This window comes from Leopardus geoffroyi, chromosome B2 (genome assembly GCF_018350155.1).
Source record: "Leopardus geoffroyi isolate Oge1 chromosome B2, O.geoffroyi_Oge1_pat1.0, whole genome shotgun sequence".
Taxonomy (NCBI): domain Eukaryota; kingdom Metazoa; phylum Chordata; class Mammalia; order Carnivora; family Felidae; genus Leopardus; species Leopardus geoffroyi.
This window is the reverse complement of record NC_059332.1, coordinates 97378407-97402066: the sequence shown is the minus strand read 5'-3', so window position 1 is coordinate 97402066 and position 23660 is coordinate 97378407. Positions and strand designations below refer to the sequence as shown.

The window sequence follows — 23660 nt, the reverse complement described above, 5'->3', positions numbered from 1 at the left end:
GAGAATGGTATTTAGAAACTAGATCTGGGTACTAGTGTGCTTACTGCTATTGGTCTCACGCACTGTTCCTAGGCTCACTTAGTAGACAGTGGCTATATGTGTATGTATATAAGTCTACGTCTGTAACCCTTTATTAAAATATATTAGTTTATAGCAATATCTTCAATTCCAATTCAGTACCACAGGATTCATTCTTATTATTTTCTCATATATATAACTCCCTTCTGAGTCCAGTTATCCTTTGTGTATTAACTTATTTGATCAATCCCCCTGTATGTTACCAGTCTCCTTTTCTGTCACCACCCCTTTCCCTCTATGGATCCCTCTTCACCACACCTGGTTGGTTCTGCTACCTCCTGTCACCTAGCTCTCCATGTGGATGCTTTCCTCAAAGCATGGTGGTAACAGGGTAGTTGGACTTCTTACATGGTGGCTTTGGAGCATTCTGTTATAGGCAAAGTTCTTTTACTTATCTAACATCTCATTTAAGGACTGTGATTTTGTAGTTTTTTTAGTATTGTGAAAAAATTTATATTTAGTATTAGCCAGCTAGACTCCATTTAGATGATCTCATTTTTGTTGGCAACATCCAAAGCATTATAGTCAGGAGCCAGTGGACCATATGCCTTCTTAATCACGCCTGATCAGGGAGTTGACCATGGCCCTTGTCAATATCATAGAGCTTCTTCATAATCTGATCTGGTGCTTGTTGGCCTTGACATCCATAATGAACACAAGTATTGTTGTCTTCTATCTTCTTCATGGCTGACTCATTGCTCAGGGGGAACTTGATGATGGCATAGTGGTCAAGCTTGTTGCTCTTCCAGAGAAAATATTTGGGCTGCCTTTGGAGTGTCTTGGGCCACCAGAAGGTGGGTAACATGCAGATCTTTTTTTTTTTTTTTTTTTTTTTTTTTTTGTGGCTGTGGTTGCCTTTCAGCACTGCCTTCTTGGCCTTCCAAGCCTTTGTTTTGGCTTTGGCTTTGGGAGGGGCAGGGTTTTTTTTCCCTTTGCTTTCTGCATGCCATCTTTGCTAAGAGGTACATTTTTTTAAAATTAAATTAAATTTTATTTTATTTTATTTTTTTTGGTACATTTTTATTTTATAACTTTTTTTTTTTTTTTTTTTTAACTTGGGAGACTTATTCAAGTGATTGGTAGTGAGTTTATCAGTAAAACAATACATGATATTTTGGCTTGGTTTAATTCCTTTTTAGTTGAATTGCAGATTTTTTTCTGAGGACTAAAATAATGCCTTTCATAACTCTTATATGAACCTATTTTAACTTCTTATGGGTTTGGGTGACTTTTCTAATTTAACATTTTCATGATTGAATAATACCATTTCCGCTTAGCTTCCTTAATAAGCTGCATGTTTCAACTATTTTATACTTTCTGTACCTCCTATAGCAGAAGGGAAAGGAAGAAAGCATTTCTCAGAAATTACTGATTATGTGACTAAGTATTTTGGATTCAAGTCATTTTTTTGCGTTTTTTGATTAGAAGTTATTTAAGTCTCATATGCAAATGGTTGCCTGGTAGTTGAACAAAATTTTCCAGATAGATCATTTGTTTGGAGTGGCAGAAAAATTAACCTATATTGTGAATTTTTCTTAAAGGTTATTTGAGAAGGTAGTACTTTGATGTTCCAACAAAATCTAGCATGGTAATGAAGGTTAGTATGTTATTAACTGGTTTTGTCTTCACAGTGAAAAATGCTTCAACTTATCATCTTATTTATTTATTGTTTTGACAGAGCAAATTCGATTAAAGAATATCAGAAAAGTATATGGAAGATGTATGTGGTATCGTTTACGGTTATTAAAACCCCAGCCAAATATTATTCCTACTGTAAAGTAAGTAATTGGTTTCAATTAAAAAAATACTTCTTATTCTTTGCTAGGTATCATATAAAATATGGGTGTAATGATGAATAAGACATATGTTTAAAGAAATTGTAGCCTTAGTAGGGGTAAGATGTGAGTTTGAGAGCTGTCTGAACAGAATGATTTAGGAGAGAGAATGTACTTTTTTTTTTTTAATGTTTATTTACTTTCGAGAGACAGAGCATGAACAGGGGAGGGGCAGAGAGAGAGGCAGACACAGAATCAGAAGCAGGCTCCAGGCCCGAGCCGTCAGCACAAAGCCTGACGGGCTCAAACCCATGAACCATGAGATCATGACCTGAGCCGAAGTCGGACGCTTGACCAACTGAGCCACCCAAGGCACCCTGAGACAATGTACTTCTGACTTGAGGGAGGGTGGGAGAAAGGGAAGTCAAATCTTGAAGGAAGACCTTGTGCATCTTGCCAGGATTTGAATTTTGCCTTAAAGATTATGGGGGAATCTTTAAAAGATTATCAAAAACAGGGAGGTGACATGGTCAAGTTTGCATTTCATAGTGATAATTAAGGTTTATTGAGCACACACTGTATGCCAGATGTGCTAAGGCTTTATGTGTTACCTCCTAATTTTATCATTAACTTCAAAGTAGATGTTTTTGCTGTTTTCTGAGATGAAGAACCTGAGACTAAGAGGTTCTCTTAGCTCCTGGAGAGCTAGAAGCGTTCCTGGAGCTAGAAGCGGTGGAACGGGGACCTAGTCACCCTTTATTTTTGCACGCCAATCTGATTAAACAAGCCATTAGAATTTTTAATTAGAGCAGGCGTGTTTGATTTTGTGAGGCAAGGGGGCCTGGGGTCTGCTGGTTTAGAGACTAGGCTTTGGACCTTCACCCTGAGTTGTCAGTTTTGAGGTAGTAGATGAATCTGATAGGTGATGAAAGAGTTGCCATTATAGGAGGACTGTATCTTGTGAATTACTTATATCTGTCTATCTCGTAGATAGGAGGGGAAGAACTAGCAGAGGAAATTAGTAAAAGTAGAACCATGTATTTTTTGATCTTGGTTTAAATGATGATGATAATTTTCAACATCTCTAACTTCAAGGGTTTTAAATAGTTTTTCTTTGTAAGGTTTGACTTTGCCTAGTTTAGTTCCTTTACAGAGGAAGGGAAATCTTAGCTTTGATGTTAAGAGTTCTTCAACGATGCAAAACTAAAACTCAAAGTTAGTGTTTACAAGAGTAGTTTTACGTTCACTGTTGACTCTGCTTTTGCTTCTCATAGTTTTATGAGGCAGCAAGGCAAATATTTATGCCCTCCCAATCTCTTCTTTTCTGGGCTTTGGTCAACACTTTGTTAGTATCTGAACTTCAGTTTTCAAGGAAAAAGCCCAATTGTGTAAAGTTCTCTTCAGTGATTAGCAAACTGATTTACTTAAATGAAAGTACAGATTAAGGGATGTTTATAAGTAAGGAAGAATTAAATAGATAACTGGTAACAATTTTAGATAAGGTCAGAAACCATCAAAACCTTTTTGCTCCATAACCTTAAAGCATTCTTTCAGAATTAAGCAGTCATTGTGTAATGCTCTAATTTGTGGAAGTTGGTTCCAAAATGACCTTTAAAATATGCTTAAAGAAAAACACGAGACTTCACAAGTTGATCACTGACCCTATATGTAGGGAAATATGCTTATCTTTTCACAGGACCTAAATAATGTTTTTTTAAAAATTGGGTGGGGATCATGATGAAATCCATTATGTTTCCACCTTTGCTTGGTTTTTAGGAAATGAAAACCTGGCTTTATTGGTGGTTATAGTTTTCATCAGCCTCTGAGGGATTCTGTTATGAGGTTGTCTTCTCTTCCCTTTATATTTTGTCTCAGAGAGCCAGGTGCTACATGTAAAGCTATCATGGGGTGTAGCATATCCTAGGTGTTTTCATTTTCCTTCTACCTTTGTTTGCTTTTAAATCTTGTTTATTTGTTTGTTTTTGGTGGTTTTCAATTTTACTTTTATCTTTGTTTTCTGAGCTTTCTTAGCCTTTTGGGGGAGTTGGCAGAACGAAATGTGGAATTATTAACTTGTGTGGGAATAAAGTAGGTTTTCAAGTGTTTTTTAGCAAATTGAAGGTATAGCGAACTTTGGGTTTGAATTAAAAATTACTGTTTAGGGACACTTGGTTGCCTCAGTTGGTAGTGTCCAACTTCAGCTCAGGTCATGATCTCATGGTTCATGAGTTTGAGCCCGCATTGAGCTTGCTGCTGTCAGCACAGAGCCCACTTCAGATCCTCTGTCCCCCTCTCTGCCCCTCCCTCGCTCACACTCTATCTCAAAAATGAATAAACATTTATTTTTAGAAAATTACTGTTTAAATTATTTTCATTATTCATTCAATAAGTAGTTAATGTATGCCTATTATGTATGTATCAGGTGTTGTACCAAGAGCTGATATATTGTGATTAACAAATAGATGTGGTTCAACAACTTAACAGTCATGAGAAATACAAGTAAACAGGTAATGATAATAATAAGGGCTGTGAGGTGGGTGCCATGAAAGAGCAGAGGAAGGGCTCTCAACTCTGGCTTGAGACAGAGAAGGCTTCTCTGAGTGAGGTCAGAGCTGAGATTTGGGTCAGAGATACTAAGAACAGATAACAGGAATCGATTGTTTGCTATCAGTGAGGCACCTTCTAGGTGCTTTACATACCTAATCTCATTTAATTATTAAATCTACCCTAAAAATTGGAAACCGAGTTGTAAAGGAGAAAGCGACTTTCCAAGATCTCTAAGTTAATAAGTAGTGAAGCTGGGATTTGACCTCAGGTAGTTTTATTTCAGAGCCTATGTTCTTAATTACCTCTCCCTACATAGCTAGGTAAAAGTGTTCCAGTTACGGCATCCTCTTTGTCTTTGGGTGTTTAGGTAGTATGGAAAGCCGTTTGCAGTACTGTATTTTGCCCTTAGTAAGAATTAGAACGTTATTTTGGCCAGATAGAAAGAAATTTGCATCTGAATGCCAACTGTGTTTAAGCTACTCTGAGGTTAGTCAAAACTGAGTGAGATACTGTCCACAGCTCAAGGAGCTTGCAGTGAGTTCGAGGGGGAGAGACATGGTTTTACTTCTTTTGCTTCTTTTTGGCTGTTTCTCCATTGATGACCTTGGCAAAGGTAAGGCTTGCTTTGAGGTATGAGTCTGGAAGGATGAATAGTGTTTGGATAGGCAGAGATGGGGAATGGGAATTCTAAGTAGAAAGATTCAAGAGCATGATGGTGGGAAAAGCTTAGGGAGCTTGGGGAGATGGGTTTTTTGTGTTTGTTTGTTTGTTTTAAATAAGGGTGATAAAGGTCATTAGGTAGGTTGGAACTTGATCATAGAGTCTCATTCCAAATAAACATGTTTAAGCTAGATTTCTACCAAGTGAGCTTAAACACATGGAATGTTTTCTGTCTTTGAAAACGGGTCACTCCAATTTTGTTTGGTTAGGTTTCCTATGATTCATTTTATGTGTTTAACAGTTCCTACTCAGCATATCAAATTGATGTAAAGGGCATAAAAAAATAAAAATTGTTCAGTTTCATCACTTAAAGATAGCCACTATTAAGATGATTTACCATCTATATTTTTATTTATAATAAACTTTTATCTGTAAAAATAGCATTATATAATATGTATATTTTTGAAAGCTGTTTTTCTTTTTTTTAATTAAAATTTTCTTTGAGTTTATTTATTTATTTTGAGAGAGACAGAGACAGTGCAAGTGGGGGAGGGGCAGAGAAAGAAGGAAAGAGAGAATCCTAAGCAAACTCCACACTGCCAGCACAAAGCCCAACATGGGACTTGAACCCACAAAACTGCGAGACTGACCTGAGCCAAAACCAAGAGCCTGCGCTTAACTGACTGAGCCACCCAGGAGTCCCTCTTTTTTTAAAAAGTTAACAATACGTCAGGCTCTGGGCTGATGGCTCAGAGCCTGGAGCCTGTTTCCGATTCTGTGTCTCCCTCTCTCTCTCTGACCCTCCCCCGTTCATGCTCTGTCTCTCTCCCAAAAATAAATAAACGTTGAAAAAAAAATTTAAAAAAAAAAAAAAAGGGGCGCCTGGGTGGCGCAGTCGGTTAAGCGTCCGACTTCAACCAGGTCACGATCTCACGGTCCGTGAGTTCGAGCCCCGCGTCAGGCTCTGGGCTGATGGCTCAGAGCCTGGAGCCTGTTTCCGATTCTGTGTCTCCCTCTCTCTCTCTGACCCTCCCCCGTTCATGCTCTGTCTCTCTCCCAAAAATAAATAAACGTTGAAAAAAAAAATTTTTTAAAAAATAAAAAGTTAACAATAGATAATCTTCCAAGCAAATACTGTCTTTATTGCCTAGATGATATTTCACTTTATGAATATACTGTTAATTTATTTGTCTACTACTCTATTGATGGACATCTCCGTGTTTTCTGCTGTTATTTATATCTGTGACCAGTTTTTTATCCTTTGTATACTTAATTCTAGTTTATTTCCTTCTAAATTTCTTGAGGTAGATTGTTAAAAGGGTGTGTACTTTAGGGTTTTTGACCGTATTGCCAGATATTTTTTTCAGAGTTTAGAGTGTATGAGTCTTCCTTTTTTCTTTAGCCTCTCCAACACTGCTAATACCAGTCTTTTAAATATTTTTACTAAATAAAACATATTGGAGAGGAGAAATTAGGTTTTTTCCAAACCATATGTTCCTTTATATCCTTTTTTAACCTATATGTGCATCTTTCTATATCTGTGTTGGCTAATTGTTTGGTTGTGTCTTGGTTTATTTAATTAATCTCCTATAAATGGTTTATTTAATTAGTTCTATATAAATGGACATTGAGTTTGTTTCTGAAGTCTTACTGTTATAAACAAGGCTATTCCTTCATCATTGCATAATTGACCCATTTTTTGTAGTTTATCTTAGTAAAAGTGTAATTGCAAGGGTAAGAGCAGATCTTTTTTTTACATTACATGGTTTACTGAATACTTAGTATTGATATATTTTGATCTAATATAATGAGACCAATAAGTTAGTAAGTTGAATTAAGTTCACATAAAATTCTGCAAATAGTAATTGAGGGAATATCACATGCAAGACTCTAGATGCAAGACTATATTAGATTCTAGAGAATTCATAGATAAAAAAGACACTGTTCTGGCTGTAACAGGAGTTTACAACCTAGAGATTGTAGAATTGACTCAATAGCATAGCGATGTAGACACTTTAGATTGTTTTATTGCCTTGATCTGCCATAATGTCTTTAGAGACTCTTAAAGGAAAACCATATAGATGTATTTATTTATACTTTACTTATCTTTTTCCTAAACAGGAAAATAGTTCTGCTTGCAGGATGGGCATTGTTCTTATTCCTTGTATACAAAGTTTCCAAAACAGACCGAGAATATCAAGAATACAATCCTTATGAAGTATTAAATTTGGATCCTGTAAGTAGTATTTTTATATAATGCACATTAGTTTATTGATCCCATGAAAATACTTTAAGTCTAAATTCTAAAAGAAATTGGGTTGTGCCTAAAGAAATGAGACTTTGGATATTTAATCTGTTATTCTAATGTATATATGTTTTTTAAGCTACAAATGTTGATTGCCATTCTAGTAAGTCTTGGTTTGTAATTGCTAAAATGTAAGAATATTTGAAGTGAGATGAGAAATTAGTATATTTTTTAAAGACTTGTGTAGGATTGGTTTAATGCAAAGTTAAAACCAGGAGTTCATTTATGTTGGTTGAATGATAAAAATCTTATGACCCTTTGTTAGATGACACTAAGGCAGTGTGTTTAAGTCTTTGTGTCTTACAAAGAACTGGTTTCATTGTAACCTTGGATATACTCTTTAGGTGATTTCCTGATTGAACTTGATTGATGGATCCCAATAGAAAATTAGTCTTTTAGATATATCAGAGGAAAGTTAGAACTGAAATGAATGCTAGAGATCCTCTAGCCTTTTTTTCCAATGGAGAAAACAAGGCCTGAAAAATTGTGTCTTGCCTGGAGTGCCATAACTTCTTAGTAGCCAAGCTGAATCTAGTGCTCTTTCTATTTTTCCCCCAAACCACTTTTTTTACTTCTAGTATTTGCTCAGTAGATGGCTTGATCCAGAGGTTCATATAATATAATATAAATATGAAACATACCTAGTTTTCTGTTTTGGAGAAGCAAAATTTGCTTTAAGACTAATAAAAGATTTGTGGGCAACTTAATGCCATAAAAATTAATATGAAAAGTTTATTAATAGAAATTGAGTCTAATTAGGAAACAGCTAAGGTAACCTTCTTAAGTATTTATTTAATATTAAAATATTGATAAGCAGATGAAACCAGATTTTCTTCAGATTATTTCTTAGAAGGGAAGTTAATCTTTGATTTGAGGGTTTCTTCAGAGAGACTTAATTTACTGTGATCATTCTTTGATATTTAAATGTTACTGTCCTTTTATTTCAATGTGGCATTATGTAGTTTTACTCTTAAATCATTGGTGCCTAGTGTACTGCACAACATGTAGGTGCTCAATAAAATAAATATATTGGACAAAATAAGTGTATTTTTATTAAAAATACATGGGATGAAATTTAAGGGACAAGTATATAGGATGAAAACACTCTCTTTCTGAAAATATTTTAAAAAATTTTTTTAGTATTTATTTTTGAGAGAGAAAGAGAGAACAAGTTGGGGAGGGGCAGAGAGAGAGGGAGACACAGAATTTGAAGCAGCCTCCAGGCTCTGAGCTGTCAGCACAGAGCCTGATGTGGCGCTTGAACCCACAAACTACGAGATCATGACCTGAGCCGAAGTTGGACACTTAACCAACCGAGTCACCCAGGAGCCCCTCTGAAAATATTGAATAGTTTATATTTTAAGTTCAAAATGGGATGAATTATGTTTTTACAGCATTGTGCTTAGTTTTACTAAAACAAAGCTTTCCTTTCAGGGGGCAACGGTAGCAGAAATTAAGAAACAGTATCGTTTGCTGTCACTTAAATATCATCCAGATAAAGGAGGTGATGAAGTTATGTTCATGAGGATAGCAAAAGCTTATGCAGCGTAAGTATCATAGGACCTATTACACGTTTTTAGAAGTGGTAAAGAAAGTTCTTTATTTGAATGAAATAGTCAATTGTTGTCGGGCACTTTGAAATGCTAAAAACCTCATATGTTGAATCTATTCTTTATGGAACTGCATGACAACCCAAAAGTGCTAATTTAACTAAGCTTGAATTTTAAGTAAATTAGTTAAAGTAGTGCTTTTGCCCTGTGATGTTAGTTAAATTAGGTAGTAAGTTAATTGAGCTATTTTCGAAGTATCCTGATTAGAAGAAGATATGCTTACACCTTGTTTTCATTTCTAGGCTTTTATTAAGCTAGATCTATTTCTCTTGTTTTGGAAATGTAGCTGTCTCATTAAACTATGTAAAGACTAGTTTAATTTTTGGGAAACAGGATAGAGTGTATAAAATTAGAGGTAGCTCTTCCTTGAGTGTTAATATTACAAGAGGTAAAAGTTAGCTGGATTCTTCAGGACTCATAGGCATATCCCTGTATAGCTCTTGCATTGAATTAAAGAGTAAAATACGGACAAGATATTGTCTGTTTTTAGAGGACTCAGTGATGTATCATTTTGTAAGCTGATTTTAAAAATAGAAGCAAGTCATAGGATACTCAGATATAATAGCAAACTGTGAAAGTGGCATGTGAATTACAGAAGTTTGGGAAATAATCATTTCATGCTTAATAAAAGTCTATTGACTGTGTTTCCTGTCCCCTCTTTTTTGTGAGTTGCTTGTTACATATGTGAATATGATTCTGCAATAAAGCAGTGCCATTAGGAGCTTCTGAAGGGTATACTACATTTTCTGCATAGCAGATGTCCTCCAGATTACAGTCTGGTGTCTCCCCCTTTTTTCATTGTGTCTCCTCCGGCCATTTACTCTCATTGCACAAGTGTTTCAGTGCCTTAGTTGCTGTCTTCAGGTAATTTCAGAAGAATTCAAGATACCCAGAGGAAGTCAGATAGCTAAGATTATTTAGTAATTTTAATTTTAGTTTAAATTTAGTTTTCAGGTATTGTAACTTTACCTTAAGTTTATTTATTTTGAGAGTGAGAGAGAGCAAGCGAGCTGGGGAGGGGCACAGAGAGAGAGAGAGAGAGAGAGAGAGAGAGAGGGAGAGAGAGAAAAATCCCAAGCAGGCTCTGAACTGTCAGCGCAGAGCCCAATGTGGGGCTCGAACTCACAACCATGAGATCATGACCTGAGCCAAAATTGAGTCAGATGATTAACTGACTCAGCCACCCCAGGCGCCCCAGGTATTGTAACATTTTTAAGTTCATGAATTTGTCCTCAAGTTAATGGAAATCTGACTCTTTATGATGTATGGTCACTTTTCTGAAAAGTACAGAAGAATAATATATGGCTTTTGGTTTTAACTCAATTACCTGATCAAGATACAGAATGTTTTGTGTTAAAAATGTCTTAAATAGTTGGTGGTCCATCAGACAAATGAAGGAGTAAAATGATTATGGGACCCAGAACTTTGAGATCTTGTAGCTTGTATAAGTATAAATGAATTAGATAAAGGTACATTTTACTAATTACAAGTTCTGAGTGATTGAAGTTCCTGTTTTTTATGCATTACTCTAGCAGCCCAAGTATAACTCAAGCAGCATTTAAAGGCTTTGATCTGCAAAGCTTTTTAGAATTTGCTTTGGTTATTCAGGAGATTTTCTTTTCCCTTATGTGCCCATTACAATAATAGGCTTGGGTGATTCCTATTTCTTCATACCAGTTTCTAACTTAAAGAAAAGGAGTTCTGGTTATTTTTGAGGAGTTAGACCAACTATTGAATTTTCTGGTTCATAGTTTCTGTTTTTTCTATAACCATATAGTTGAGATTTGGTTTTTGGGTGTAAAACCTGTTTTTAACCTACTGTATAGTGAGTGGACAACATAGCGGTTACTTTATTTTAAAGGAACATTTTTTTTAAGTTTATTTTTTAGAGAGAGAGAGACAGAGCATGAGCAGGGGAGGGGCAGAGAGAGAGGGAGACACAGAATCAGAAGTAGGCTCCAGGCTGCGACCTACCAGCACAGAGCCTGACTGGGGCTCGAACCCATGAATCGTGAGATCATGAGCTGAGCTGAAGTTGGATGCTCAGCTGACTGAGCCACCCACGCACCCCTAGATGTTATTTTAAAGCTATTTTAGGGGCGCCTGGGTGGCGCAGTCGGTTAAGCGTCCGACTTCAGCCAGGTCACGATCTCGCGGTCCGTGAGTTCGAGCCCCGCGTCAGGCTCTGGGCTGATGGCTCAGAGCCTGGAGCCTGTTTCCGATTCTGTGTCTCCCTCTCTCTCTGCCCCTCCCCCGTTCATGCTCTGTCTCTCTCTGTCCCAAAAATAAATAAACGTTGAAAACAAAAAAAAAAAATTAAAAAAAAAAAAAAAAAAGCTATTTTAATTTTTAAAAACATGTGTTTTCATGTGTCACTATATATGAATATGTAATTTTGGATTACGTAGTCAACTCAGGGTCATTCACCTATAATTTAATGAAAGCATTCTCTAGATTAGGTTGTATGATCTGGGGCCCCCGAAACTGTATACAGAGTATATGTGTATTTGTAACTGTGCATTTTTCTTTTTTTTTTTTTTTTAATTTTTTTTTTTTCAACGTTTATTTATTTTTGGGACAGAGAGAGATAGAGCATGAACGGGGGAGGGGCAGAGAGAGAGGGAGACACAGAATCGGAAACAGGCTCCAGGCTCTGAGCCATCAGCCCAGAGCCCGACGCGGGGCTCGAACTCACGGACCGCGAGATCGTGACCTGGCTGAAGTCGGACGCTTAACCGACTGCGCCACCCAGGCGCCCCAATAACTGTGCATTTTTCTAGAGCAGAAGGGTTATAGATCTTATCAGATTTGTAATAGAATCTATGACACAGCCTCCTACCTCCAAAATTAAGATATGTAATCATGTTTAGGAAACCTTATACTCATTGAATTTTTGAAAATTATGTTAATATCATTGGTCTTGTTTAAGCTCATTATATATGAATTATACTAAAATTACATAACTTTTAAGTACTTTAAGTCTTAGAAGTGGTATTTTACCGAAGCACTAATAACTATCCAAAAATTAGTTGCTTTCTAACAACTTTTTTAAAAGTTGATGATTCCTTTAATTTGAATATTGAACATGGTGCGTGTCTCACACCAGTTGTACAAGTCAGCTTAATGAATGAGTTAATGGAATTGTAATCAGCAGTGTGTGCAGTTTGAAAAAATCAAGTGCTTCTATGATGTGAACTATGCTTTATTTTGTGAAATTTGAGGGCATTGTTTGGAAAACAGAGCAGTTTATTATGTTGCTGTCATCAGAAAAGTAGAGGGGATAGAGTTATGTTTGGGAAAAAGTTCTGGTTAGAAGGGCGAATAGCTGAAGTCCTAAGTGAGTGGGCAGTTGTACAGGGAAACCAGGGCAAAATTTTTTGAGAAACATCCCTCCCTTAGCAAAACAGAGCTACCATACGCACCCCTCCTTCTGAAGTTGCAGTCTCTCTGATAGTGCTTTTTGTTGGCTTCTTTATTTTACTCTGGCCTTGGTCAAATAGCGTAAGTGGAGTTATGGTTAAAAAGGGACTGAGGATGTCAACGTACTTGTTTCCTTAAATGACCAGAGAAGTTTAAAAAATATTTGCAATCCCTGTTGAACATAGATATAAAAATTCTCAACAAGGTATTACTAAATCACCTTCAACAGTACATTAAAAAGATCATTCATCACAATCAAGTAGAATTTATTCTGGTGCAAGAATGGCTCAGTATCTGCAAAATCAGTCAGTATGATACACCACATTAACAGAATGAAGAATAAAAATCAGATGTTTATTTCAATAGATGTAGAAAAAGTATTTCACAAAATTCTTATGTTTATGATAAAATTCTCAAAAAAGTAGATTTAGAGGGAACGTATCTCAACATAATAAAAGCTATATATGAAAAGCACAGAGCTAACATCAAAGTCAAAGGTGAAAAACTGAGCAGGAATAAGACTAGGATGTCCAGTGTCACCATGTTTATTCAACATAGTACTAGAAGTGCTAGACACAGCAACCAGAAAAGAAAAAGAAGTAAAAGACATCCATGTTGGTAAGGAAGAAGTTAAATTGTCATCATCTGTACATGGCATGATACTGTACATAGAAAACCCTAGGGTGGCTCAGTTGGTTAAGTGTCTGACTTTGGCTCAGGTCATGATCTTGCTGTTCCCAAGTTCAAGCCCCGTGTTGGGCTCTGTGCTGACAACTCAGAGCCTGGAGCCTGCTTGGGATTCTGTGTTTCCCTCTCTATTTCTCTGTCCTTTCCCTGCTTGCACTCTGTCTCTCTCCTTCTCAAAAATAAACATTAAAAAGGGGCGCCTGGGTGGCTTAGTAGGTTGAGCGTCTGACTTTGGCTCAGGTCATGATCTCACAGCTCGTGGGTTCATGCTCCGTGTTGGACACTGTGCTGACAGCTCAGAGCCTGGGGCCTGCTTCGGATTCTGTGTCTGTCTGTCTGTCTGTCTCTCTCTGCCCCTCCCCCACTGGCAGTCTCTCTCTCTCTCTCTCTCTCTCTCTCTCTCTCTCTCTCTCTCTCAAAAATAAATGTTAAAAAAATTTAAAAAAAATTAAAAGAAAAAAGAAAACCCTAAAGATCTCTAAAAAGCTATTAAAAGTAATAAATGACTTCAGTAAAGTTGCAGGATACAAAATTAGTACCTAGAAATCAGTTGTGTTTTTACACACTAATAATGAAGTAGCAGAAAGAGAATTTAAGAAAACGGTTCCATTTACAATTATATCAAAAAGAATAAAATACTTGGAAATAAATTTAAGGAGGTGAAAAATCTATACTCTGGAAACTATAAAATACTGATGAAAGAAATTAAAGATGACACAACCAAATGGAAGGATATTTTATGCTCATGGGTTGGAAGAATTAATATTGTTAAAATGTCTGTATTACCCAAAGCAGTCTACAGATTCCATGCAATCCCTATCAAAATACCAACAGAACTAGAACAAATAATTCTGAAATTTGTATGGAACCACAAAAGACCCTCAATAGCCAAAGCAATCTTGAGAAAGAAGAACAAAGCTGGAGGTATAACAATTCCAGATTTCAAGCTATACTACAGAGCTGTAGTAATTAAACTGTATAGGAGTGGCCCAAAAATAGAAACGTAGATTAATGGAACAAAATAGCCCAGAAATAAACCTGCGTTTATATGGTCATTTAATCTATGACAGAGGAGGCAAGAATATACTCTGGGGAGAGACAGTCATTTCAGTAAATGGTGCTGGGAAAACTAGACAGTTACATGCAAGAGAATGGAACTGGACCACTTTCTTACTTCATACACAGAAATAAACTCAGAATAGATCAAAGACGTAATTATGAGATCTGAAACCGTAAAACACCTAGAAGAACATAGGCACTAATTTCTTGGACATCCACCATAGCAGTCTTTCTAGATGAAGATCATAAGGCAGAGGCACCTGGCTGGCTCAGAGCATTCAACTCTTGCTTTCATGGTCATGAGCTGAAGCCCCACATTGGACATGGAACTTACTTAGAAAAAAATAATATTAAAATCATAAGGCAAGGGAGACAAGCAAAAATGAACTATTGGGACTACACCAAAATAAAAAGCTTTTGCACAGCAGAGGAAACCAATAAAAAGGCACCCTATTGAAAGAGAAGATATTTGCAAATGATATCTTCAATAAGGGGTTAATATCCAAAATATATAAAGAACTTAGCAACTCAACACCAAAAAACCCAACAATATGATTTTTAAAAAATGGGCAAAGGACCTTAATAGATACTTTCCCAAGGAATATATATAGATGGTCAACTGATGCATGAAAATATGCTCAGCAGTACTAGTCATCAGGCAGATGCAAATCAGAACCACAATGAGGTAATGCCTTAGACCTGTCAAAATGGCTAAAATAAAAAAGACAAGAAATAAGTCTTGGCGAGGATTGAAGAAAAAGAAATCCTTGTGCACTGTTGGTAGGAATGTTAATTGGTACAGCCACTACAGAAACTGGTATGGAGCATCCTCAAAAAAGTAAAAGTAGGAATACCATATGATCCAGTAATTCCATTACTGGGTTTTTACCCATAGAAAGCAAAGACATTCATTCAGAAAGATACATGCACTCCTATGTTTATTGCAGTATTATTTATAAGAGCCGAGGTATAGAAGCAACTCAGTATCCATTGATAGATGAATGGATGAAGATGTGGTATTCATTTATACAATGGAATATTATTCAGCTATAAAAAAGAATGTGATCTTGCCATTTGTGACAACATGGATGGACCTGGATCTAGAGGGTATTATGCTAAAGAGAAAGGCAGATATCATATGATTTCACTTATATGTGGGACTTAAAAAACAAAGCAAAGGAATAACCAAAAGGCAGAAACAGACCCATTAATATAGAGAACAAACAGGTTGCCAGAGGGGAATGGGATGGAAGAATGGGCAAAATGGGTGAAGGGGAGTGGGAGATACAGACTTACAGTTATAGAAAGAATAAGTTTATAGATAATAGTCTAAGAAGAAGTCTATAGAAGGAATAAAAGGTACAACATAGAGAATATAGTCAATGGTATTATAATAGCATTGTGTAGTGACAGATGGTAGCTATGTCAGTGGTGAGCATAGCATAACGTATAAACTTGTCAGATCACTATCTTGTATACCTGAAACTAATGTAACATTGTGTGTCAACTATACTTCAATTAAAAAAAAAACAAAAATAGGGGGGCACCTGGCTGGCTCATTTGGTAGAACATACAACTCTTGATCTCAGGGTTATGGGTTCAAGCCCATACATAAAGCTTACCTTAAAAAAAAAATAATAATAAAAGATAGAAATTATGGTTTAGGTGAAAAAAAATGAACTCTTTGAAAATTGTTGCTGTTTTTTTAAAGGTACTTCTGCATTCTGTCTCTTACTGTGGAGCTTTGTTGAATAGAAAACTACATTGTATCCTATGTGCATATGTTCTGGGAAATAGAAATACTGTTAAAATTAGATTTGGACATAAACATAATCTTTTGCCATATGGACTTCAAAAATGCCTTTCTTACGATCTTACTGGTCATTTTTGTGTGTGTCTGCCTTGTCTCCTTAACAACGTAAAGTTTTTGAAGGAATTGAAAATTTCTTTCAGTGTTTTTTTTTTAATATCTATTTTGGGATCTGAAATAAAACCACTCTCATTTTGTGCCTTGGACCACTGCCCAGGTCAAAGGTTATATTTCTTTTTAGGTGTTAAAAAAATCACTCTGGGGGCGCCTGGGTGACTCAGTTGGTTAAATGTCTGACTTTGGCTCAGGTCATGATCTCATGGTTTGGGAGTTTGAGCCCTGTGTTGGGCTCTGTGCCGCCATCTCAGAGCCTGGAGCCTGCTTTGGATTTTATGTCTCCCTCTCTCTTTGTCCCTTCGCAGTTTGTGCTCGCTCGCTCGCTCTCTCTCTCTCTCTCTCTCTCTCTCAAAAAGTAAACATTAAAAAAATTTTTTTTTTAAATCACTCTGTCACTTTTATATTGCTGGATTAGAAAAGCATTGTTTCAGCAGGGTTTTCCCTAGTCCTTCTGGCAGTTGTTTTAGGAGAAAATTGTGACCTCAGCACAATGCAAAATGACCTTTTCTGTAGCATTGGAATTTTCCAGGTGTTCATTTTTTTCTTTTGAGAATGTGGTACCAGTTTTGGAGGGATTATTATTATTAATTTGTAGTGGGTTTATAAGTAGGTATATATTATTAAAGTATAAGCAAAGCTCATTGAAGAAATTTTGGAAAATGTATAAGGATATAAGAAAAAAGTCCCTGTAATCCTCCCTGCTTGCTTAGAAAATTTCTAAAGTTTTATCTTCCAACTTGAACTGGCAAAACTTCAGAACCCACAGGCCAACCAGGAATTTCTCTAAAGTCTCAATAGTTAGCATTTTCTTTAATGTAGAATTCCTTGCTTTCTTCTCTTTCTTTTTATCTGATTTCAGAGAGGCTTTTCTTGATTTCCTGAAATTAATATCTATAAGAAATGAGTTGGCTCATTAATAGAGTTTGTATATGTGAGTACTTTGCAGATGTGGTTTTCTAATTTTGCAATTTTGTTCTTAATGCTAGTTTAACTGATGAAGAGTCCCGGAAAAACTGGGAAGAGTTTGGAAATCCAGATGGCCCTCAAGGTGTGGTAAATAATAATCAAAAATTACTAGTGGTATAGTGTGTGTGTGTGTGTGTGTTTGTGTATTTAAGTGAAAATATTAATAGATTGAAAGGAATATTTTGATTCTTAGTTTGTGAATAGGAAAATTATAACCTCAAGGAGTTAAATGGATATGTAAATTGAGTTTCCTTTAGCTAATTTTTATTTTTCTTTCTAGCAGCCAGTTTGAAAGATAGAACTCAGATTGAGAAGAGTGATCATTGTCATTCATTTCCAATTAGCAGTTGATAAAAGTTGGATGAAAACAATCTGTTTTTCTTTATTGACTTTAAACATTTTATCATATATTCATAGTGTTTACATAATGACATATAAAAAAATTTAGATTTACTAAGAAGGAATTCATATACTTTGGTCGAGTCCCCCCTGCCCCCACTTCTGGAAAAATCCATCGACTTTTCTGTAATGGGAACACACATAATATAATCTTTCTGAAAGATTTTTTTTTTTGGGGGGAGGGAAGGGTTGGGGTGCAGAATTTTGAAATATAAATAAATAAAATTGGAAGTGCAGATTCTTCAGAAATACTCTTCCTATTTTAGCCACAAGCTTTGGAATTGCCCTGCCAGCTTGGATAGTTGACCAGAAAAACTCAATTTTGGTGAGTACATGTAAATAGGACACATTATAATGTGCTAGAGATATCTTAGTACTATAGAGAGCTATATCAAAATACTGTTATGCTGTCTTTAATTTAACTGTGTATTATGAAAACTTTTTATATAATAAAGAAAAGAATTGGTTCCCATTATTAGGTTGTTGTTTGGGGCGGTATGGATTTTTTTTGCTTGTTTTTCTTCAGAGGAAGGGCAGTGTGTTCTAAATGTTGTTTTAAAACCTTAAAGCTGTGGTGATTTCTTTTGGAGGTAGTTTCAGGTTGGGTCATTTCCTTGGTTTGGGGAACTATGGTTTTATATGGTATCTATCCTAAGTAGTGCTCAACATTTAAATTATCCTTCATTTCACATTTACCCAGGTGAAATTAATGTTAATATATATTAAATTAATGATATATATTCCATATGGTACTTAGGGAGGCAGTAGGGTATCAGACTTTTATTTGGTGATAGATTTTACAACTCTGAAACATCAGGAATTAACTTACTGTTCAGGAATAGATGTTTCCCTATTTCACATATCTTAAAAATGATTAGGAGCTATCTTTGAAGCAATAAAAGAATTCATATAGTCTGTAATTTGTTTTGAAAATGGCTATTTAATGTTATTTTATGGCTGGCAAACATTTGTTATCTTAGGGATATATGCTTTCTGTGTGTAAGTGTGTCTATCATGCTTAGGATTACTGTGGGAATACTGGAGAAGAGGATAGTTAGCTACCAGATTTGGAATCAAGCAGTAGGAGAAAAATCTAAGACCAATAGACAGAAATTACTTGTAAATAGAACATTATGAAGTTGCTCCTTGATAAGGAACCAGGATTCTTTCATTTATTTCCAAGGCACTAACTACTTACTAACGTGTAGAGCTATAAGTATCTGACTGGAAGGAAAATATAATTTATAAAAGCTGTTTTGCTGGTATTATTTACAGAGCAAATTAAAAGGTGACTTGTTATATTGGATAAGAGCATAAGTTTCAGAATTGAAATGCCTGGATTCCAATCCACTTACTAGCTGTGTGACCTAGGACAAGTCCTGTAACCTATGTGTGCTGCAGGTTTTCTATTTGCAAAAGAAAAATAATAACAGTAGCTTTCTCATAAAATTTGAAAATGAAGTAAGAATTAAATGAAATAACATAAGAGGAGTGCTTTTTTTTGTTTTTAGGAGTTCATTTTTCTTTTAAGAGCTAGCAAATGGGGGAGGGGTAGAGAGGGAGGGAGACAGAATCCCAAACAGGCTACGTGCTGTCAGCACAGAGCCCGATGTGGGGCTCGAACTCAGTAACTGAAGTCATGACCTCAGCCGAAATCAAGAGTCAAATGCTTAACTGAGCCACCCACGCTCCCTGAGGAGTGCTTTTGTTAGTGCCTCCCCCATGCAAGCCTCAAGGTAAGTGTTCATGGATGTTTTTATAATTTACCTGTGAAAGCCATAATTTTTTTTGTCTTCAATTCTAGGTTTTACTTGTATATGGATTGGCATTCATGGTTATCCTTCCAGTTGTTGTGGTAAGTGCTAGCTCTTTTTATTAACTTTTTTTTGGAAAGGGAATTGGTGGCGTGCTTTGGAGCCTCCTATAATTTGTATTAGAATATAATCCATTGATCCTTGAATTTTAAGAATCTTCTATTCATCTATACTTTAAAGGTTTTCTAAAGGTGATATCATTTAAGTATGTGAAAGTATATCTCCTTCCATACAAAAGTTACATATAAGTGAAATAATACAGGTATATGTAGAGTTTGGAATGTTTTCCTTTACCGTCTCCCTCAACTTCATTTCTTTGTTAGAGATAATCACTGCTAAGTTTGGTGTTCTCCCTTTCAGATATTTTTCTATGGATTATGTTTACATACACACTTTAAAAAAAATGTGGTCTTTCTATCATTCTGTGACTTCTTTTGCTTCCTATGTTGGAGATACACCTCATTTTTAAAAACAGCTGCATAATATGTCAATATGGAAATACCATAAGGTTTATGATTTTACTGTTACTTTTGTGACTGGTGGTTTTCTTTCTGATCTTACAGTTCCTGAGTCCCATAGTGAGACTAATAATTAACCTGTCTTGCCTTCTTCATGGGTTTATTATGTGAGGATCCAGCTGTATGGAGTCATGTGAATGAAAGTAGTATATCAACTGTAAAATTGTCCTGCACTTACTTATCAAATATTTATTGAATCCATACTGCGTGTCAGGAACCAGCTTGTTGCTTTTATAGTGATGGGTTGTTTCGTTTCTGTTTTGTGTTCAGTTTCTAGCTGAAACTTAAATGGTTTAATCATATATATGTAGTGAGGTGGGTTGGTGTTTAGGTGTTGGGCAGTATAAATACTTGCTAAATAATTTGAAATAAGTAACAAAGGCATTTGTTCTAAAGCTCAGGTATTGTTACTGGTTTTATGAACGCTTAGGAAATTTGACCGTAACATATTCTGCATTAGACTTAATATTTATTGTGGTTTTGATGCTTTATTTATTGTTTAATTTTATTTGTGTTTTAGGGCTCTTGGTGGTATCGCTCAATACGCTATAGTGGAGACCAGATTCTAATACGCACAACACAGATTTATACATACTTTGTTTATAAAACCCGAAATATGGATATGAAACGTGAGTAAATTTAAGTATCTGCGTTAGTAGATTATTTTCTGAGTCATTTATTTGGAGTTGATACATACTCCACTGGAAACCTTTTATTTCACAGGTTTATACTCAGTTCATATAACTAAAGCTGGAGGAAAGTGGCTGGTACCCTTTATCACATGTATTTCTATTATTTCCATTTACTCAACTATGCATGTTTTTTACCCTACAAATTTTATGGTAAAGCTTCATGTGGGTTAACTTTGTAATAATACTAGCTAATATTTCTTGAGTATTTGTTGTATGCCTGGCATTACTATGGATTATGTAGATATTAACTCATTTAATCTTTACTGTTTTTAAGCACATTTGATAGATGGGGAAACTGAGCTTAAGGAAATATTAAGTGGTAGAGTCAGGATCGAACTCAAGCAGTCGGTTCCCAAGCCTTAAATCGGTACATTACACTGTATTAATCTCAGTAAAATAAGTCAGGTCTTGGGCGTGCTGAAAGAAAACTGTCAGGATATTTCATTCCCAGAGTCTTATTTCAGAATTTCTTTTTAGCAAAAAAAAGTTCCATTTAAGATACTTTCTTTGATTCCATAAAGCTAACACTGTAAATTTTATCCTTGGAGTATGTAGTGATTGTTGCCTTTCAGAATCTCTGCTCTGCAGAAATCATAGACCTGTCATAGACAAGCCCTGCTTCTCTTCCTCTGGGAAAAAAAAGAGATGATACACGTTTTAAAGTTTTAAATTGTGTCTCACTGGAGAATACATTTTTGTTCCAAAACCTAAATGGACTTGTCTGTACTTTGGATTTGCCAATTTAACTAATTTTTTTGGTAATGAGAAAGAGACTCCTCAGGGTCATGTGACTGTGTGAACAGATTTTTTATTTCTGAGAAGTGAGCAGATCTTTTATTTCTGAGGAATGAGTGAGTTACTCTCCCTTATGCACACATGTCATTCTTCCTTATGTTGGATTGAAATATTAATATGGGAACTTAGCCCCTTATGAAAATGTTTCATGTTTATAATGTCTTTTAACATGTTTTTTGCATCAGTGAACTTGATTTCTGTTTTATTCCTGAGTGTGGTACTTAGCCTTATACAGTACTATCAGAAAAGCATTTTTTAGCTGGTGGGCTTGATTATATATCCTTGGTTACTTTAGTGTTGGTATCGTTTACATAGTTGTCTCAGGAATAGTTGTTTTCATGAAAACATTTGATAGCGGTAGCTTACACATATTACTGTGCTTACTGTGTGTCAGGCACATTGGGAGAAACTGAGACCCATGGAAAGGTGAAGAATATTGTCCTACATCATTTAGTTAGGGAGTGAAAACTCCAGGGTCTGTGCCCTTAAGCTCTACATTGTCCTGCTTTTAGTGAGCACATGGTATGTATTTTCTGCTGGAAGGTGAGATTGATGACTATAGGTGACTATAGTGCTGGTCATTAAAAAGCTTGAATAGGGACGCCTGGGTGATTCACAGTTGGTTAAGGCTCTGACTCTTGATTTCAGCTGAGGTCGTGATCTCATGGTTCCTGAGTTCGAGCCCTGCACTGGGCTCTGTGCTGACAGTGTGGAGCTTGTTTGGGATTATCTCTCTCTCCCTCTCTCTCTGCTCCTCTCTTGTTCTCAAAATAAGTAAATTTTAAAAAAATTATTTAAAAAAATAAAGAGCTTGTATAGACTAACAAGTAATGCTCATAGTGTATGTAGCTGCAAATCATGTGTATTTCAAAGAACATGTCCCGCAAACCCTTCAGGGTTCCATGATAAAAATTTCTGTAAATTATAGAGTATTTCAGTTTACTTAAGGTTCTGAGAAGTCATCAAGTGAAGAAACCTAAAACTCTTTTAACTCATTGTTTCTCAGTCTTGTTTAACCATAGAGCCCCCTTTGTTCACATAATAGTTATTAACATCGTATGGGATACTTAATAATTACTCTGTAGAAAGTTTCTGTGGAACATATGCTTAAATCTAGAAACAGATGCTATTTGAAGTGATTTTAATGCATCCAGTTGCTTTGGGGCCCTTAATGTATGTTTCTGTTCACTTGTGATAAGTAATACTGTACACTTTTAAAAAAGTGAAATGTTTCTTTTTTGTTGGAGAAATGAATACTTAGTATTGGAGTTCAGATGATTTTTAGCTTTTTGCGCAATTGGAAAACTGCCTCACTCTACATTAATAAAGTATCCTAGGAGAGGAAATTAATAGATGAGCAAGTTTATTTGTTTACCTTTATATTTCTTTTGTTTTCTTAGGTCTTATCATGGTTTTGGCTGGAGCCTCTGAATTTGATCCTCAGTATAACAAAGATGCCACAAGCAGACCAACAGATAATATTCTAATACCTCAGGTTAGACCTGTCTCCTAAATTCCTTGATATAATAAGCATTTAGGTATTAAAGTTAATGCTTTTCAGTATATAGATATTTTTAATAATTTTTTTATTTACTCTAGCTAATCAGAGAAATTGGCAGCATTAATTTAAAGAAGAATGAGCCTCCACTTACCTGCCCATATAGCCTGAAAGCCAGAGTTCTTTTACTGTCTCATCTTGCTAGAATGAAAATTCCTGAGACCCTTGAAGAAGGTATTTATGATTCTAATATCTGCACGGTTTTAATGGTACAAAAGCAACGGATTTAATTAGACTTCATGGTGCAATGTTTTTGTTGCTGTTCTTTTTTGCTCAATCAAATAATTGCTCAAGGATCTTTTAAAAAGAAATCTTTATGCTACATAATTACTTCACAGATACTTTGAAGGTCTAAGTCCGATATTTTGGCAAATGTTAAAATTTAGTATTTCAAGGTGAGAGAATACTCTGAAAAATGTTTAGTCAGTTGCAGATTATACAAAAATTCCTAGTGACTTTTTAAAAAAGATTTTATAAGCTTTTGGGGGGAAGAAAAAATGGATTTCATAATCAATACCTCGGTCAGCTCCACAACTACCACCACCACTTCCAGCTGTGGTTGCTGATAAAGTGTTTAATCTTTATTTAAAGCTTCCTAAGTATTTGCAGCCACCTATCTATTTAAAAGAGAAGCAGTGGGGCACTTGGGTGACTCAGTCGGTTAAGCATCCAACTTTGGCTCAGGTCATGATCTTGTGGTTCATGAGTTCAAGCCCCGTGTCAGGCTCTGTGCTGACAGCTCAGAGTCTAGAGCCTACTTTCGATTTTGTGTCTCCCTCTCTCTCTGACCCTTCCCTGCTCTTGCTCTCTCTCTCTCTCTCGGAGTGAATAAACATAAACAAAATAAAAA

General features: G+C 35.8%; 1 protein-coding gene across 1 annotated transcript in view; it reads left to right on the top strand.

Annotated features, from left to right (window-relative positions):
• Positions 1-23660, top strand: part of SEC63 (SEC63 homolog, protein translocation regulator) — a 76105-nt gene that overhangs the window by 15151 nt on the left and 37294 nt on the right. The window contains exons 2-10 of the mRNA XM_045499200.1: positions 1757-1856; positions 7182-7296; positions 8800-8912; positions 17055-17116; positions 17700-17758; positions 19238-19288; positions 20286-20394; positions 22653-22747; positions 22852-22984. Of these exons, the coding sequence (XP_045355156.1) occupies positions 1757-1856; positions 7182-7296; positions 8800-8912; positions 17055-17116; positions 17700-17758; positions 19238-19288; positions 20286-20394; positions 22653-22747; positions 22852-22984 (837 nt within the window). The remainder of the gene's footprint in view (positions 1-1756; positions 1857-7181; positions 7297-8799; positions 8913-17054; positions 17117-17699; positions 17759-19237; positions 19289-20285; positions 20395-22652; positions 22748-22851; positions 22985-23660) is intronic.